At 41.2% G+C, this 19,904-nt stretch overlaps 1 protein-coding gene across 1 annotated transcript in view; it reads right to left on the bottom strand.

The window, feature by feature from the left end:
• MOCOS (molybdenum cofactor sulfurase) overlaps positions 1-16,137 on the bottom strand; it is a gene marked incomplete at both ends in the record, with an annotated part of 226,319 nt that extends 210,182 nt beyond the window's left edge. The window contains one exon of the mRNA XM_082310662.1: positions 16,005-16,137. Coding sequence (XP_082166788.1) covers positions 16,005-16,137 — 133 coding nt within the window. The remainder of the gene's footprint in view (positions 1-16,004) is intronic.
• Positions 16,138-19,904: the final 3,767 nt, after the last annotated feature.

Below are 19,904 nucleotides of genomic sequence, written 5' to 3'. Positions count from 1 at the left end.
TCTGACAAAAGTATCAAAATACCAGCTTCCTAACGACTAGGCCTGAACGCAGCAGTATGTGAGGGAAATCCTACCTAACACAGGCCTGCTTTTAATAGGAATAACAGCATGCAGCTTCCAGGTATTCTATTTTTTTTACTTCACTGACATCTGGCATGTTACAGCTTACTAAAAGAAAACTAAAAATCACTTGAGCTGTTGACACAAGCACATAGTTTATGACCCTCTTTCTAAGGGACTGCTACCATGTGACACAGCTTTTGGAGGATTGGTCATTACTTTGACTCTAACTTTTGGACAGCAAAAATCCGCTGCTGGTTACTGCCAGACAGATGTTTAGAAGGAGGAGTCTGCGGCTCTTCCAGGGACATTACCTTGCATCGGGTACAGACATTACCATTTCAGAGGTCATGTTCTCTGACCTCTGAAGGGCTGAAATGGGAAAAAAAAAGTCTTTTCCAAAGTCCAGTGAGTAAAAAGGAACCCAAGTGAAGCCTGATTGAGTTTGCAGATGTACTACAATGAATCAAGCAGAGCCTAACTTTGCCTTCAGGTCACAGAGACCTCACCTTTGCGGAAGAAAAGCAGGCTCCATTCAAACATAAGATCATGCATCAAGGTCTGATTCAGAGCCTTTCAAGTAATTATGAGGCTCTGCTGAACTCTGTATGAGTTAAACCATTAACAAATATGCTATAATCAGCACTTCCTAAACATACAGCACTGATTACCTTTTTGGTTCCAGGCCAAGTTAAAAAGCTGGGTTAAAATCTGCACAGAAGTTTAAATGACCTTTGAAACAAGTGAAATTTTCCGTTCTTGAATAAGATATGCTGGGCTGCTCATATTGCTGTCTCCTCATATGGCGTCTACAGGACATCTTCAGTCCCTGGGGTATGCATGCTCTCTCTGGAAGTCCAGGTATCAATTTAAAAAGTGCACCATTTTTAATAATCCATCAACAAAAGGAGTAGGAGGGCTACAATAACAGAGGCAACAGCAACAGAATCTCAAAATGACATAAATCAGCTTACTAGAGTCAGTTACATCAAACAAAGAGCTGCTCCAGAGGGGTATTCAAGACATCCAGGTGATTGAGTGTTTCCCCTAAGCACATATTATACACCTTTATTTACAAATATGCCTAAATATGCCTGTGTATGCAGTACTGAGATGCGTATATGAATATATGTACATAAGTATCCCCTTAAGAAGATAATTAGTGTTTTCATGTTGCTTCTTGTAGCAGAACATAAGGAAAAGCAGATGTGAATCTGGAGACTCTCTTCCCTTACAGCTCTTTTCCACCTTCTCTTCTCTACTGCTTCTCTAACTGCACATTTTGATATTTTTGGCAAACAGATAACCCAGAAGTCATCACACCTGCTTTCACTCTCACTTAACCAAAATTGAGGTCTACAGAACAGCATGAACACTCAACAAAAACAGTAACAACTTTTGGTAACATAACAAAGTTGGGAGTTTTTGTCAGGGCTTCTTTGGTTAAAGAAAGAAAAGATACTTCACCTTAGGCGTCCCCTCCCTTCCCCCCAAACAAGACAGACCAAAACAAAGGTATCTAAAATATCTATGTTAACCATAGTTACTGGTGGATATCTTTGAAGAGAGTTAGGCAGACTTCTAACTTGAATGAATTTGCATTCCCTAGAGAATTTCAGTACAGGGGACTGACTTCTAATGCTGTTCAGCTCAATGCAAGTCCGTTCCGTCAACTGCTCTTCTCCTTTGCAACCTTACTTTGTTTACTGGGGTGCTCTATGTTTAAATAAAAGTAGGATTTGAGGCACCTGTGAAGTTAATCCAATTTATGCTAGTACCCACTAAGAGAATACAAATATCTAAACATCTTGAACCCCATAATAGACTGACACTACTGATACAAATATACAGAATTTCACATTTGGTAACAACCTTCCGGTGAATACTTTTGCCCAGAAAAATGAGTTTCGCACTTGCGCCTCTCTTTTTATATGGACCCAGCAATAAAGCAATTACAATTTTATCCCACTTTTATAACCATACACCTAAAGAATATTTTGCTGCACTTCACTAAATCATGGTATAATTCCTCTCATTTAAAGGGCTTCTTTCAATACTAATGACATTAGAAATGAAAGAGAATTATAATTTCACCATAAATTATTCAAAGTACTAAATACAAATGGCCTCATTAACACTAGACTAGCATTGAGAATGAATAAAGATTATGCGTGGAAAAACAAATATTCCACAGTTTCCCTAATCTCTGAACTCTGAGCTTAAAATCACAACTCTGCCACGACTCCAGCTATCGCGTTTTGCCTCAAGGCAGCTGAAAAAACATCATGCACTTAAAAATCAAGGTCTTCCCCCACAAAATGTATAGTCTTGCCATATTTGATTAAATGACAATATCAGGCACAACATTCATACAACATATTTTACTCAGTTTATGACACTTTATACTGTCTAGATAAAAAACACACAGAGCATACTCTGCCTCCAGTACTGACTACAGGATTGGATCCTGAATATGAGTACCAGTTTCATATCTGGAGTCTCCATAACTACCAGAAACACACTGAAGTGCTGGAGTTGCTGGAGTTCCCTACCCATGCTAAAGCCTGGTCCTTCTTTATAGGCCACTTCTACTGATGCTGTACAAACCAGAGACTGCTGCACACACCTGTTCCTTACATGGCAAGGTGGCAAGTTGAGAGTTATGCAAGCTAAGAAATTCAGGAATTGATTCTGCAACATGAATCGAGGATGGAGAGGAATTTTAAGTGAGGTGAACATTATTTATGCCAATGAATGATCAAATTAATAACAAACTATTATCATAAATGGAAAAGTAATAGTAATTTACTAATATTTCAGAGCTAATTTCTGTGCTGTTAATTTTCAAATACTTCCTCAGACTTGCTAGTCTAAAACTATAACTAGAAGTAGCATGACAGATTACTATTGAGTTTCTGTAATAAGCTCTTATTATATCCTGAAAATTTCTACTTTTTGTTGAATTTCTGCTTGTGGACATAATTATTACCATATTGTCCCAAAGCAAGTATGTTGCAGGCAACAATAGTATGGTTGTTTCTTACCACTTGCATTTAAAAGCTACTTATTTGTCATTAAGATGAAATTCATTTGTAATTCCTGATTATTTTTAGCAAAACTGCAAGAACATTTTTCACCAAAAGGATGACCCAGGAGATGTAAAAATGAAACACCTAAACATATCAAAAACACCTTCTAAAATAGTTAGTAAACGTTCCCAGTGAACCACAGGCCAAGGTATGGGTCAGGGGGTTGGAAAATGTAAGGGAAGCACAAAATCAAATGTTTAAATAAAAACTTAAACTTTAAAATTAGTATGTTAGGGTGCCCTCATTTGTGTCCTTAGTTACAGTTACCTCAATACCTCAAGAAGGACCTGATTTTCAAAGAACTGTAAGATCACATCCATTGTAAATCTGGTTCACTCAGATGTCTCCATCTACCCCACCACCTTGCAAATTAGAGTATCCAAAATTCAGACACTTAAGGGGGAAAAAAATCTTGGTCAAAATATTCTGGCGTAATGATAACTCAAAGAATGCATCTAACACAGTGCATATAACAATTGTTTTGACGTGTTTCATTTCAGACCGTTTAGTTCTAAAAACTGCTCTCCAAATTTGTGCCATAAATACCAGAATGGGACTGATCCCTATTATGACATGTAGTCACCACCATAACACAATTAAGAGCTCCCCAATGGTCAACACAGAACGAACCCAGGTAATTAGCTGCACAGAACATCATGTGGGTTTCATGTGAGATAACTGCTTTGATGAAGTTTGTTTCCAGACAGACAGCGAGCCTTCCTCAATGTTTTGTATAAATATCAGATATCTTTATCTCCACGGAAAGTCAGGATAAAGTGATAAAGTGAACCTTGTGAGATCAGTTATTGCACAGTGTACACAGATTTATTTATTTATTTATTTTCTACATGAGCAAAATATGGGCTTCCCTTCTCCAACTTGTGCTAACAGAGGGATATAAGAAAGGCATTAAGTGTAAACTTTTCCCCATGCCCACCCCATTCTGTTTTTCCCCCTTTCCCCCTCCCATCTTGAAACACTTTTATTTCTTGCTGCTAAGGGTGATGACTGTTAGGCACTTAGTGTTCTCACCACAGTGAGACTAAAATTCCTGGATTTATATATATACACCTATTTAGGTATATTTATTTATGTTTACATTTTTACATATAACCATTGCAATGACTGTTCAGTGGACAGACAATGAGAAACAATCAGTTTTGATAGGAATAGGTTCTTGCTTGTATGACTTTTTCTCTAGTGTTTCATTTTTTCTCATATCATATTCCTGTCTATAAGCTGAGAACCCCAACCAACCTAGATCCAGAGGACTACATTAGACGAGACTGCTGTGTCATTCCACAAGGAATACATAGTGCTGTGAAGCAGATTCAATGCACGCAACGTTGTGCATAGCTCATTTACATTAAGAGCCTAAACAGTAAGGTTTCTCATCTGGATTCAGCTATTCTTGTTCTCACGCTACAGGGAAATTCAATCTACAGCCCCAAAAAATGGAGATGCAGAGTGACTAGAAAGACCACAATTCAGGTAGATAGATTATTAAAAAAAAAAAAAGTATAAAAATGAATCCGTTGTCCTAAAGGAAAAAACAAGAGAGCTCCCTTCCACTGCCCCCTCTCATGTCCAGAAGCTCTTTATATAATAAATATCAATTTTACTAATTTGAAAAATTCTCATTACAATCTCATTATTACATTACGTGCATACAATTATTACATTACATACATACAATCATTACAATTCTCTCAGTACAATCCATGTAAGAACTTAATAATTTTTAAAGCCAAAGTTCTATAAGCATGTAACTTAGGAGGCATTTAAAGAGGTTAGGAATAGCTAAAGGCAGGTTTTCCCCCTAACTTCCTAATACTCACTCAGAAATAGTTTTTACATGTAGTGTTGAAATACAAAACCTGAAGGAGATCATTGTAAATTAACTCCTGTTTGATCAATTCAGTACGCAATCACATTTCTACTACAAGCACGGAAGGAAGCAGAAGTAACTGATATTAGATGTTGGATGCACCCACAAGGTATCTAGCATTCAGATTTGAAGATCTGATCAGGCACTTTTGGAAACATGACAGCTGTCACAAGATTATTTGGTTCTGTTTCCCCCACTTCAGCGGCACTGAAGTTTATCCAGGAAGCGTTGCAGTGTAATCCTCGTGACACTTCACAAGTACACCTATCCTTCTCTCTACTTGCAGAAATGGAAGAAAAACTGGTTAAAGTTCTGATGGTAACAGCTATTTAATCTCTCAGGAGCTGTCACGCTCAATGATGCAAAGCTCGGAGAATCGACCTAGTGCCTCCAAACAAGCGTTACACACTGTGAACTCTGCAACAGTCCACACATTTAAAGGAACGGAGGTTTTCATAATTTTTTTTTTTTTTTTTTAATGGGTAGCTTCAGCTCCCATGAGCTAAAAAGCTGCCTTTGGCTTTCATTAGAGCTAATCAGAATATAAATATTCCAACAAAAGCAGATGGTTTTAAATTTGACATTTGCAGGGCAGGGAGGGGAAGATTTCTCCCAACCCTTGAAAAACACCAGACAGAAAGGACACTCAGTAAAAAAAAATTCTGGTGTAACTCACTAAGATTTATACTTTTTCATTGTTCACGAAGCACTCAACCTCATACTATTCCAGGCTTCTAAGGATAACCAAGAGGGTGAGTTATAAAAGGGAGAAATAAATGGCTTCACCCCTCAGAGAGCATTTCACCGGATTAGACCCACCCTTTGGGCAAGTTGATACTGAAAAACGGGGGGGTGGAGGGAGGGTTTGTTTCTATAGAGCCGCCATGTGGAGGAGGGTTCCCATAGCACCACAGGGAGGCTTCGTCTGCTGTGCCCAGATCTCTCCTAGCGGGTCGGATGAAGCTGGGGCCATGGCGGTGCACGCTAAAAGACAGTCCTGGTTCCTCAGCCCTGCGGTGCAGTGATGCTTTCTGTGCTCCGCAGAAGAGCTTCGCCGAGCCTGAACATAAGGCAGCTCCTAACAAAATCATCGTCACTTCCTTCCTCACTCCCAGACGTCTGATTTCTATCCAAGTAGTAGTTTATCACCCAAAGATCACTTTAAATTCTATTTTCCAACCAAAAAACCCTAGGCCTCTAAAGAAATAGAAGACAGAAAGTTTAAAACTAAACTTGAAAATGAGCTATGAAATTTACTATTGAAATGGCTTTTTGTGGTATGACGAGGAATATTAAAGCAGCTTACTTTTTCTCCCCAGGCATCTGTCTCCTTTCCCCCTTACTCACACCCATCCTCTTCCTTCAGCTCAGTGTTCTACAGACACTGAGAGGCTTTAAAGAATGCAACTGAAGTGGGAATCACCACTCATGGTTAACCTTTCTCAAGGAAAATATTTCACGGTATCAAATTCTAAATTGTTATGAACCAAAAAAATACCTGTCATGGTTTTTCTCCCTTCCTTCTATATTTCTGCTCTTGGCAAGCTTGGAGAAATACTAAGACAGTTCACTGATTGAACATTAACTGGGCAGTTAATAATCCTGAAAACAGAGGACTTACTTAGTTAATTTCATTAATGGAAAAAGACCGGCATGGACATATGCCTCAGTCAATCCCGAAATAGTTGCAAACAACAGAATGGAAAGGAGTTTGTGAGTCCCACTCACAGAGGCTGCTCTGTCCCAGGAAACAAGGAAAGTCAGCTGCGGTGCAGTTCAGATGTGGTGTTCTCTTTATTTCCTCATTTTATCTTCAAAATACACCTTTGCAGCCATCCCTTAAAGGTTATTTTTGCCTTTTTAATGTCTCTTCCATATAATGCTACACAAAACATATCTTACATGGGTTTTAGTTTATTTCTTACGTACTGCAAGTCTTCCAGTTCACTCCTAATGAGTTTAAATGGCGTATGTTTTTCTTCACTTGTAGTAGTATTGAATTATCTTCTTCTTAGAAGGGCAACCAGTCATCCTGCATTTGTATTATTAGGCTGTCTCAGCAGCATTGTACCTGTCGCTAAACATCTATGCTACGGTGATAAGACAATTATTATCACATTGCTACACTTTATGATCACCTTCCACGATACGTTACTTCTCAGACATTCGCATTCTTAAGGGAATGCATTTAAAAGCTGTTACTCATTAATCAAATGTTTCATTTGTTTGTGAACACAAACTCTATCATCAAGTAGCAACGGAGTGCCATAACCTACGTACAGTTTTGTCTGAACATCAATTCGGTCAGCTTCCCAGCCACACGACACCAGCAAGCTGATGTGCAGGCGGGGGAAGTATCATGTCTGCAGGCTCCTTTTTCATGCAGTCTTTAATTTTACTCCATTCGGTCCACCAGGTAGGGAGCTCTTGCTAGTTAACCACTTTTATTTATCTGCTTTTATCCAGTCTCATGAGAATGCAACATGCATTATCAAAGCAACTTATCCATCACAACTGAGATAAGACAGGGTATTAAGAACAGTCTCCCATTCTGCTCACTGGGCTTATGCGCTCCTAAATTGATTAAATCTGTAATGAATATTTTCCTAGCGTGGGATGAATCAAAGATGATGACAGATTTCAAAAAAGTTGCATACTGCCAGAGCAGCTGAGTAACATTTTGTTTTGTGACAATTCTAATTGTTTACACTGAAAGAAATTATAGGCAGACATACAAAAAATAAAAATGTGACTCCCAATTCACATGTTTCCTAAGTTGCTTAATAAGTTACACTCCTTAATAAATTACTTGGGAAATGAATGGCACAGCAGATGAACAGTGTATTTACTCAACAGCAATACAAAGTCCTTTTTTTTTTAAAGAAAGGCAACATACGTTTGTACCCATTACTGATACCATCAGTTTCAAATTACTGAATTATGACAACTTTAATGCAGTGTGTGGCATGAACATAAAAATGTGGAAAATCCTGGGCTTCAATTTATTCCTCAGGAAGAAATTACTGAACAAACTTTCTGATGACTGTGTAACTTTACCTGACCCATTCACAAGCTTGCACAGGGGTACGAACAGTGATATCTGGTGTTTAATTGTGCATTAATGAAATTAATTCACACAACATTAATTTAATTAATGAGTATTTGTTCAAATGAGCTTCCTGTCGTCCTTCCAAATTTTAATTTAGGACATTATCCTGCATATTGCCAGAAGAAGTAAGCTTAGTGGTGCAACTGTCCTTCCCCAGCTAACTACGTCACCAAAAGATGACATACTTGGATTTCTCTCTCTTTTAAGAAGATCGTCAGTAACAAAACTCCTGTCCAGTCATATTCTTAGCTTTCTTTTAAAAGCATTTTAGATCCTGTTGCTCCAGGGACTAATCTGAGTGAGCACAGAAACCACATCTTTTTTACTTCTCTTGCAAAAGCCATATTCCCCTGGCTGCTACAAGAAAGGAGTGAGTCAGTATAATCCTGAAAGCAAGAAGGGAGAAATAAAACAGTGGGGAGAGAAAGATTTCTCTCCCAAAGACCTGCCTTCCAATTTTATATGTATATTTCACACACCAGAAACAACTTAACACTTTCCTGCATGGCATTCTCAGAACAGCTGCCTGTCGGGGGTCGCATCCCCATCACAGGCACCTCGCAGACCGTCGCTTCTCTGCGGCAGGACAGAAGGTGAAGGGGCAAAGAGCATCACTGCACAGGATCTATCGGGGCTGCCAAGAATACTGCCAGGAGCGTACCGACTTGCCTCATTAGCAATGAAACTAATGAAGTCTGACTTTTTACTGCTTTGTGGCCTGTCTTTATGCCTCCCTGCCCCACTATAGCCCTGTTTCTCCATAACTCTGTGTCATGGTTTAACCCTAGAGAGCAACTAAGCACCACACAGCCGCTCGCTCGCTTGACCGCCCCTTCCCTGGTAAAAGTGAGAAAACTCATGGGTTGAGATAAAGGCAGTTTAATAATTGAAATAAAGTATTATTATAATAATAATAGAATATACAAAGCAAGTGATGCACAATATTGTGCTGTCTACCCATTTACCAACCTCTCATATCAGTGCTTTTTGTTATGCAGCACTCTGCAGTATGGTCTTCCTGAACGCACTGACAGTCTTTTCACACCCAAGCGACGTCTCTGCAGCATCTCTCTTATACCAAGTATGCAATGAATCACGGTGATCAACAAAAACTGACCTCTCACCTCTCCGTTTGGCATTTTGTCCTTAGACTGGGAGTACCCTTGAATTCTGGTGAGCAGCTCAGATATGGGAATTGTTACTGTAACATATAATGGAAATTTCAAGAGCTTCACATGCTAGGTTCTGATTTTGCAGGTGGAATTCCATTAGAAGTGCAGGGACACCAGCAGCAGATCATATCTGTCTGAAAGCTTACACAGACCCTTTAATTAATCATCTTACATTTCACATTTAAAAAAACAAACAAACAAACAAACAAACAAATGACATAAACATCATACAGAAATACACAGAAATATGCTGGGAAAAAATCAATACACATCTCACATATAGCAACCTCGTAACAATGGAGGAGGACAAACAGGAGAATCTAAGAGGAAGCAAAGGCAATAGAGGGAAGGATGCAACACTGATGTGGGATTCTGTAGGAACAAGATTTTGGTGCATTTCCCATTTCTGAGTAAGAGATAAGAAAGCATCTTGTGCTTTTCTAAATAAAACATCTGCCTATTTTAATACTTTCATACACTAATATACATCTTGTACAGACATTAATTTTAGAGATAACACATCTTTTAATTAAAAGTGCAATTTTTTTACATGGGTGGCTGGTACCCTGCAGCATCTGTGGAGTTCCATAAAGTATCTTTCCAAATCTAATATATTTTTTTCATCTCTATATGTTGATTTAAAAAATCTGATGTCTATATATGATTATTTCCTGTTGTAAAGAATCTAGTCCCAAATGATTGATATTTATTTCTAAAATACACTTGAAAATTCATGTCAACTGTATGAGGTTTATAGGGTTTGGTACTTTGTTTTTTTGCTCAACATTTCTGTATTCCAGACAGAGTTTTAAATGTCTTGTACTATGTGGCATAGGTGATTACAGACCCACGGTAATGGTGCAGTGAACATCTTTATATGGGCATTACAACACCAAATTTGAAGGCAAAACTGAATTATACATATTACTCTGAGTAATATGATTCAGAAAGAGAAGACATTACCTGTTTCAAGGGAAATTTTTTTCCTCTAACTAAACTTTAAAGTAACTAAAACTTTATTCAGTGCTGAAATATTGCAATCACGTTATCATTGACTACTCTTCATTAACAGCTATGTCCGTCACGAAGAGCAAAAGATCACCCAGCTCTGGGTGGTTAACTGAAAGATGAGTCCTGCACAGAGCAGACCCCCGATAGCCTTCTGAACTCTGAAATGCAAAGTAAGAAATTCCTTAACAGTACCTGTTACTTCTATGTAGGCAGAGGAAAACATCTGAAACTAACACACAGTTGCTGTTACTGCATTTGGTACTAAATCCACTTTATGTTCCACACATGCTTCCTCTTTGATATCAATTCTTTAGATAACAGCTTATTTAGATAACTACTGCTGACTTGAAATCAACAGGAAGCATTAAGGCCTTACATGAGCATATATATTATTTTTTACAAAACAATTGTCATGTAGTTGTGCAGTTACACTTCCCACACCACAGCTTCTTTTTACGATACCTTCTCCAGCCACTAAATGCATCTTCACAGATGTCTTCTAACATTTCAAACTGTCCACCAGCCGTCTCCTTCAATAAATGTAATTTCTTTTGCTTCCTTCCCCCCCCCCAAAAAAAAAAAAAAAAAACTAATGCATTTCACAAAATCAAATCACATTGTGACAGAGGGACTACAGAGGACGGGAGCAGGTTACCAGCCAGAGACCTCACAGCCACGGAGGAGAGAGCAAACAAGCCTTGCACAGCGGTAGGAAAAGGAGCTCTCAGCTTTAGACACCAAAATGACAGGTTTAGAAGATTTCTTCCCTGTTCAGGATGAGCTAGAAATGAGGTAATTCAGTGAGACTTATTCTCCAGCACAATTAGCATCTCTTCTAGCTACCCAGAATCTCCCAAGGAGACGACAAAAGCAGCCTCATCCTTCCCCTACACATTGCTTTTGCTGCCTTTGGGCCTGAGAGGTAAGCGCTGGATTAACATTAATCCATGCCAGTCTCAGCACATGGGTGAAATCATTTTACCTTTCTGGGAGATGCCGTCTCTCCCAAGACTGTAGCCGCCTAGCTTAATTCTGGCCAGCAATGGGCGGGTGGGCTTTAGGGAACTCAGAATTAAGTATTGCATCTGACCATAAAATGGCACATGCCTTGCTTCTGGTTCAGCATAGACCTTAGACAACAATGAATCAAAATAAACTTATCCCTCATTCTCAAACTGATTTTTAAATGGCATGATGATACTTGCCTATTGCTAACTTGCTCAAAGAACAATATTGCTCAAAGAAGATAACTATAAATGGTTTTGCTGAACACACACAGGCACTTCGTCTTCACTAAGAAAAAAGAGATTGAAAGAACAGATTCATCCACACGTAAAAATTAATAATAATTAGGAAATCAGCAGAAAATAATATAAACATAAGCAGAAGCAGAAGACAGCTACCAGATCAAACAAAATGGTCTTTAAAAAATAAAATAAAAAAAAAACAAACAAAAACCTCTGGAGATGTAAAAAAAAAATCCAATTATTTTAGGATACAAAAATTACTCCAAATAATTTTTTTTGAAGAAAAATAAAAAATCTCAGACATAAGGCTGGTAGAATTTCTGGTTTGACAAGGCAAGCAAACTGGCATAGCAGCAGAGAAACTGAGGTCATGCCTACATTTACAACCAAGAGGTGAGCACAACTCTTCAGGCTCACAGTACACTCACCTTCACAAGTTTCATAAAATGTGAGCATCAGCTACCTATTAACAAAATTATTCTGAGCTGACACACCAGAATGCATTTCCTACTTCTGAAATTCAGCCTGAACACCAGATTACCCCAAACGTGGCAAAACAGATAGGCTTTTCTGTTCTCGGGGGACAGAGCTGACCTTTGCTAAGTGAGCCACTAAGGACTAACTGAAATGCATGGAGAACACCTGCTTTTCTGTTCTCCTACTTACAGGAGAAGTCTCAGTGCAAATAATTACCAGCAATATGAGTAAAAAGTTTTATTTTTGTGTAAGGTCAGATCCAGTACCCATCTATTCCTTAACAACAGAATAAGCTCTTGTACAGGTGACCGGTTCATGAGATATCATTTGAGTTTCAAAGAAACAAAGGCCAATTCTGTTAATCAAAGCTTAGTTTGCCTTTCCTTTTTGTTTAACAGGAAAGCTACATTATTATCGTTAGTTGTATGTACTCACACATATCACAAATGTCATACTACTAAGGTAACACATGATTTGTCACCTGACTGTAGTTGAAGTACAGGACAGTGACCGATTTGACATTAAACGGGACAGTGCATCTTACCTCAGTTAAAGAGTATCTTCAGATAGTCAGTAGCCCTTAGGAACATGTGATTGCTAACACAAGCTGGCTTTTATTTGGGGGATGGGTATCCACTGCTTATCGGTCTTGGAAAGCTCCCACTGAAACGGAGAGAGCTATCTTAGAGGAGAATACTGGCACGCAACTGAAACTGGAAAGGTATCTTGGGATTGCACACTGCCTTGCAAATCACATGTCAGCTTTTTTTTTAAAACTACGATACAAACTGAAGCTGATATTTGCTTTGCTATGATAAACATCGCAGAAGCATATTCATCCCCATTACTTAACAACAGAACCTATAAACTCCCACCGATTTCTTTATCCATTTCTAAAGCACAATTCACAATCCCACACTGCAGATAAGGGTACGCTGTTCACAAGATTAAAGTCAAGGTCACATACTGCGCACACGCTGCTGCCTGTGAAACAGGGATCTGTTTCCCAGACTCCACGTATATTTTTAGAAGGGGCTGCTGTAGCCATCAGCTAACAGCCCCTGAATTACAAAAGTGAAGATAAACCTTGGCTTAAAAGGTAAAACTTAAGGCTTCTGTGCCAAAACAGACAGATCCCTGCTGGTTCAAGGAAGCAGAGTAGTTCCTTTTATCCCTTCACAAAACCTGAAGGGGAAATCCCCAACACACTCAGTACGAGCCTAACTTTCCTTCTGACGGAGCCAAGAGTGAAACTCCCACCGACTTTGATAGGACCATAGGGAGACCACCTTTGAAAAATCGTGGTTTTATAGTATATGCAGCAGCTGGTGTTCCCTACACACATCTGTTGTACCTTCTCAACAGGCACTTGTGCAACTATTCATGCTAGAGCTACAGCAGAAGCACTAGCACCATATAGGCAAAGGTTTATGACACAGGAAAGGTTTCTGCCTTCCCTTAGTGGATGCCACCAAGTATCAGCAATCAGGAGGAAGTGAATACATTGATATGCAACAATTATTATTATCGCATGCTGCTCATAAGAAGATGACACTTCCAAAATGAGCATTAGGCTTAACTCATGGATTCCAAAAATTCTGTTCACATAAAAAGTGAGCAGCAGATTCTTGATTTTTATCCAGCTTTAATGATGGGAAGATCTTTGAGGCATGCCTCAAATAAACAGGCAGAGCAAGACATTACTATTAACTACCTAAAAAGAGAGATCATTCTCTTTTGCCTAGTGGAACTAGTTAAGATTGCTCTTTACTAGAAGGGATTAAATTGCAGCACCTTTGTGCACTAGGGAGACACCCAGCAGAGATCAACCCCATGAACAGCTACACGTTCCTTAGTGAATCAGTGTTTTAATAATCAGGACTTACCCATAAAGGTGACCCAAGGCCACCAGAAATGTAAAACTTCTACCTCATCCCCCAACCTGCATGTTTTGGCAGGTCACTGAAAATGCTTAAGTAGCTAAAATGCCTGAAAGCCCCACTAATTTTTTGTAAGTCACTTGGAGACGGCCCTTTTACTTACTACTGCTGCTGCTAACCTGTATGTCAGCCACCTTTCCTTCACCTTATTTCAGCAAGGCAACAAAGACCTAGAGCTTTAAAAGCCATTTTATAACATCTGCATCAATGTGTCAAGACCTTCAGCAAGCGGGGATACAGCTACGTGGCTAAATAAAAGGAGGCCAAGGAATAAGTACAAACAATGTGCCTATCATCCACACTGCTCCACAGTCCCTGGACTCTGTCCCAGACTGCTCCAACTAGTCAGCTCTGAGACAGACAGACATGTAAGGCAGGGGACGCTCAGCCTTACACACTTGGCCTAGGAATCTGTCCCTGGACACCTTTCATTTGGCACTACTGGCATCACTTGAAGGCACAAGTTCTTGACTAGAGGAGAGATGCTCCTGTTTTTGAGGCAAGAATCCCAGACAGGACACCATGTGTATGTACAGCGATCAGTTAAGGACACTGATCTTTCTCACAGAGGTGACAAGCTTTCAAGATGAATGGACAACGATTTATTAATTGAATAACATGTTAAAATTCTGAACGGGAAAACAAAGGGCCGAAGGAATTTGAAACCTAGGTCACCTTACCATAGATTATTATGTGATTTCAATTAGCTAATATTATGACAGATTCTATTTTATACCCTGTATTTGGTTTTGTTTATCTATTTCTGGAAAAATTCTAAATTATCTATCGTCCACATCTTATTTTAGTAGGTTGCATGACCGATGTGTAACTCAGTAGCCTGTATTAGCCAAAACATTTTCAAATGGAGGTAAAGTCCTAATGCTCTGCCTTTGCAGTGAGCTCCATTTGGGGACCCAGGCTGATCCACCAGACATCATTCATTAGCAGACACACTTTCTTTCAAAACTGTGGAGCCTCATGAGAAACCAGCCTGATTCTCAGGAGTCTTGAAAAGTCATCTGCGTAAATGTCTAAACAAAGTTTCAGTTACAAAACACCCACTTTTCAAAATCCTGGCCTGAATTTAGGACAAGCAGTTTCTTGTTATCAAACTTTCACTGATGCAACTAATATGACTAACACCAGACTGTGAAATTAACTTACTGAATCTTCAAGTTCCTCAAACTGCTGCTTGAAATTAATTTTTTTCCACATTCCTCTAGAGGCAAAGTATAACTCCATTCTTTACTAAACACCCGTGTGTGAGAAAGCCCACTCTTGCATTCGATCACCAGAATTCAAAGAAATGACAAAAACAAGCACTAACATGAAACTCGTAACAGAAAGAGTGGCCTAAATAACAGGTTCAGGACATCCAAACTGACGTTATTTACTCTGCTCTCTACTCTGTTTTTTCCCCTAAGTATTTTGAAGTGTTAATATCACAGACACTGATACCTCTTCAAGTAAAATAAATTATTGTAGTATTGCCATCATGATTAGATTTGAAGCAGTATGTTCAAGCAACGTTTAACACTGGGGAAAGGGGAAATCTATATAACCTGCAAAAGTAGATTACAAAGACCTGCCTAACCACAAACCTTTACTAGACAAGGGCTGTTTTACCATTTTAATTTGCTCCCCCCCCCCCGCTTCTTGATATCTCGCTTTGCATCTTGTTGCTGTACCTACACCCCGTTACTGAATTCACGGCACCCCCGGGGCACTTGTACCGGAGGCGGGGCCGAGGCCGAGGGGCGGCCTGCAGGCCCCCGCCGGGCCGCTGAGGGGCCGCTGAGGGGCCGCGGCGAGGCGAGGCGAGGCGAGGCGAGGCGGCTGCCGCCTGCCAGCGCTCCCCGCCCCTTCCCCCGCCGCGCCCTCGCACCGGAACGCGTCCCGCCCGGGGACCAGGCGAGCCGGGACCGGCCCGGGCCTCTCCCGCCCCGGCCCGCCCCCGGCGGCCCTGCCCGCCCCTCACCCGCCCCTCTGGGCTGCGCCCGGCCCGCGGTACCTCGCAGCCGGGGGAACTCGCGCTCCCGCAGGTCGCGCAGGCCGCCGCCGCCGTACCCGTACCCGTACCCGGCGGGGCAGGCGGCCTGGAAGGCGCGGAAGGAGAGCAGCTCCCCCCGCGGCGCCCCGGCCATGCCGCGGGCTGCAGGCGCGCAGCGGGGAGGGAAAGCCTGACAGAAACACCGGCGCGGCTCCCCGGGCAGCGCAGCCTCCCGCCCGGCAGCGCTGCGGGCAGGCACTGCCGCCGGCCCAGCGCGGCCCGGCCCGGCCCCGCCGCGCCTCGCCCCTCCCGCCTCCCGCCCCCGGCCGCCGCGGGTGCCCGCGCTCCGCCTGCCCGCCCTGCCCCGGGAGCGGCGCCGGGCGAGGCCCGCAGCGCTCCGGCCGCGGCTGAGCCGGTGACTGGGGCCGGAACGGGGAGGCGGTGAGCGCTGCCGCGGTGGGCCCTGGGGTGCGCCCTGAGCGCGCAGCTCCCCAGGCCCGGCCGTCCGAAAGGGACCCGGTGGCCCGGCCCTGGCCCCGCTCCAGCCGGAGCCCTGTCGGCAGCAGGGACATCTCCTGCCCAGGCTCGTCATCCGGACTCGGACACCAGTGCAGGCTGATCCCCAAGCCCACGGACCCGAGTGGAGCCCGCCCGAGGTGAAGTTTCCTGAAGCACCAGGACATCGCGTCTGGCTTCACAGTAACAAGTGTGCCTCTGCTCACATCCTCGCCGATGGAAGCACACGATTTAAAATAGGGATAGCACATGGAAATCTCTTTTCCCTAAAATTTTCAAATTCAGTGCTCAAATTTTCCTCATTTCTTCGAGATGATGCCTCTTCTGCTGCTGCTAATGGGTCGTAGAAGTCACTTTCTCACACCTTGCGTTTGGTGTATGATACTCCTGCATCACACCGGCTCTACTGGCCATAGGTGCCATGTGGTCAACGTATAGGACCATGGCTGGCCAAAAGCCTAAGGTATAGGCTGGTCATCGGGTGTAGAGAGAACGGCAGCCATTCATGTAAAAGCCTTTGCTTTGTAGGATAAACTATAACCATACATGTACACAGAAAATCATAGCCAAAGGACTGTTTTTGTGGGGGTTTGGGTCTTGCTTTGTTTTCTCAAAAAAATATTTTTTTTTTCCCTCACATACTATTTGCAGTGAATTTTTCTACTTGCAGCTCTGCAATCTGCTGACAGTTAAAAGACATCCCAGTCCAATACTAACATAAAACTGCATGTGTTAGGTTGGATCTGTGTCTGAATTCTGGTAAGACAGACTTCTTAGTTAGATTGTTTTAAATACTATCAGTTTGTCATCAATGAAATGGGAAACTACCAAGAAGAAACTTCAGCCCAAATTGAACCATATTTTCACTTATAAAGAGATACTGAATAAAAGCCATGTAGAAAACTAAAAAATGAGCCTGACATGAAATAACATGCTAATATGGTCCCTACTTTATATATTAGGAGATTTTGCTCAGTTTAAGAACACAACCCTGGCTCTGAGGGGCTGGGGAATATTTCTGTAACACTGTAAGAATGTTTGTCCCTGACCCTGTACTCATGATAGTGGCAGGTGTATAATACTGTGTCTTATTTCCAGGCATAGTCCTCTTCTGCAGGACTGGTCTTTAATATTCTGCTGTTCACATCATCACCAATACCGTATCTCTACATTTTGCTTGCACCCTGGTGTTGTTTTTCCCCAGATGTCAAAACCAGAAGAAATACAAAGACATTGTTGTATCATCTACAAAATCCACTGCTTCACTTTGGTGTGATATATCAATGTAATATAAAAATGTTTCCATTTAAAATAATAACCCCCACAACAACTAGCTTGTATTATATAAATATTTTAAATATCCCAAGTTACACTCATACTTTTGCTCTGAGGCCCACATGTTAAGCAGGCTAAAATTTCAAACAGTCACCAGAATTTAATGCGGACAGAAACAGTACCTCACTGCCTCATCTCCTGCCTTCGGCATACTTGCATTTTTAGCCTCAGTTTTAAGGAAATGAGGGCTTTGTGGAGAAGAAAGGGTTTCTTCCTTCCATCAGTAATTAATCCTTGAACTAGCTTGACAGTTTAATCATGTGGGGAAGATGGCTAGAAAGCGTCTGAGTTTCATGAACATCAGGGGCTGGATAGAGGAAAGGATCCTCAATTAGTTCCCCCACTGAAGGAAAAGTGGGGGAACTAACAGAGCTGGGGGAACTAAAAGCGGCACATTTCAGTCATCAAGTCACCGTACGCTTTGTTTGACAGCTGGCAGGCAGCACGCACCCGAGGTTTGGGAATAGCCACTGGGCATGCTGCTCCCTGCCGAGCGGGACTGCACTAGCCTATGTAAGAGAGGGGGAGCTGGAATAAAGGGTCGCAAATCCATACAAAACCAAGTTTTATTTGTCCTGCTGTTCACAGAACACAGGATTTTAAAACACATTCAGAACAATAATCAAGAAGTTTTGTCATTACTTTTGATGGGGCCAAAAGCAAGGGGGAAAGAAAAAGAGGAGGAAGGAAATACAAAAATCCAAAGGTGGTGTCTTCACTGTAATCAACAATTTAGTTTAAAAAATTGAGTGCATTCAGGAAATAGTAGGAGTTGTACACAAACCTGAAAATGCTTTTTGGGAAAAAGGGTTTGTTTTGTGTTTTTTCACATGGAAAATGTAGTTTCACTGCTATTAAAAAATTACAAGCTAGTTTCTGATGCTGCCTCAAGAACAGCTTCACACTATCTGCACTTCCAGAGAAATTCTGCCAGCGCATTCACCTGAAAGTTTGCATCACACCCCATAGATATCAGCTGGGACATAGTCTGCACCTCTCGGAAGAACTAAGTACATATACCATAACTTCGTCATAAACTTTACCTAACAGGAGCTCATTATATTATGCACATTACTTAAGAAGACATCTTCAGTGTGGTTTTCACTAAGCACAAGGGTCTCGTGTGTAAATGTAGCACTCTCAGGACTATCGAGGGACCACAGCTGGAAACTTGAATCCCAAACTGGTTTTGATTTGCACAGGAGAAGCAGGCTTGGGTCTTCCTTCTCTAACAGTTCTGAGAGATACGCTTAGCAGATACAGCACATGCCCAAAATACATTTTTTGGCCTAGCTGATGATCTCACAGAAACTAATTACCAAATGAACTATACCTTATGCATTTCCTTCCAGGTGAACAAAACTGTCAAAAAAAGAACAGTTGCCATCAAGTGGAGGAATGTTTTTAACTGATCTCCTGAAGTCACTTTTTTTAAAACCAGAACCCTGCACCAAATACCTTTTTTTACTTTAATAATTTATGCATTGCAATTTAGAAGGGCCTATCCCATCACTATGGCTTTTTTACTGCAAGTACATGTAGAAAATACCCGCCATGGATTTTCCCTCATATTTCTAGTTTCCTGTTATCAATTTCCAGAGCAATTTATTTATATTGATCGCTATGCATAGTTCCCGCACCATTTTCATATATTGTGTATGTCAAATAGTTGCTTTCACTTCCTTATTGAACCAAGACTAGTTTTCCCCATCAAAACAGTCCTTTTTCTTGATGACAAAATGCAGCTTTCTGATCTGACAATAAATTCATTCTAAAGATGTAATTTCCATTCACATTTTTACATAAAAATGTTTCCTCACAATCGATTTCCATCCTTTTTTTTTCCTTTTTTCTCCTGGTTTTGGAAGAGTAGAGCCCTTTGGAAGCAACACACACATGGAGACAGTACCAATTGGGAATGTGCTCTGTTTGCACATTGCATGTAATCTGGCGATGATCACTGATCCCTGGAGTGCTACCAGTTTCCAGTACAGGGCTTAGTTCATCCTCATCCGTCATAAAGGCCGACCAGAATCTTCTAAATAACAAGAGGCATTAAGGTCACTGTGT

This window comes from Platalea leucorodia (genome assembly GCF_965183815.1).
Source record: "Platalea leucorodia genome assembly, chromosome: 1".
NCBI lineage: Eukaryota > Metazoa > Chordata > Aves > Pelecaniformes > Threskiornithidae > Platalea > Platalea leucorodia.
The sequence above is the reverse complement of the archived record's forward strand: the minus strand, read 5'-3'. Positions and strand labels throughout refer to the sequence as shown.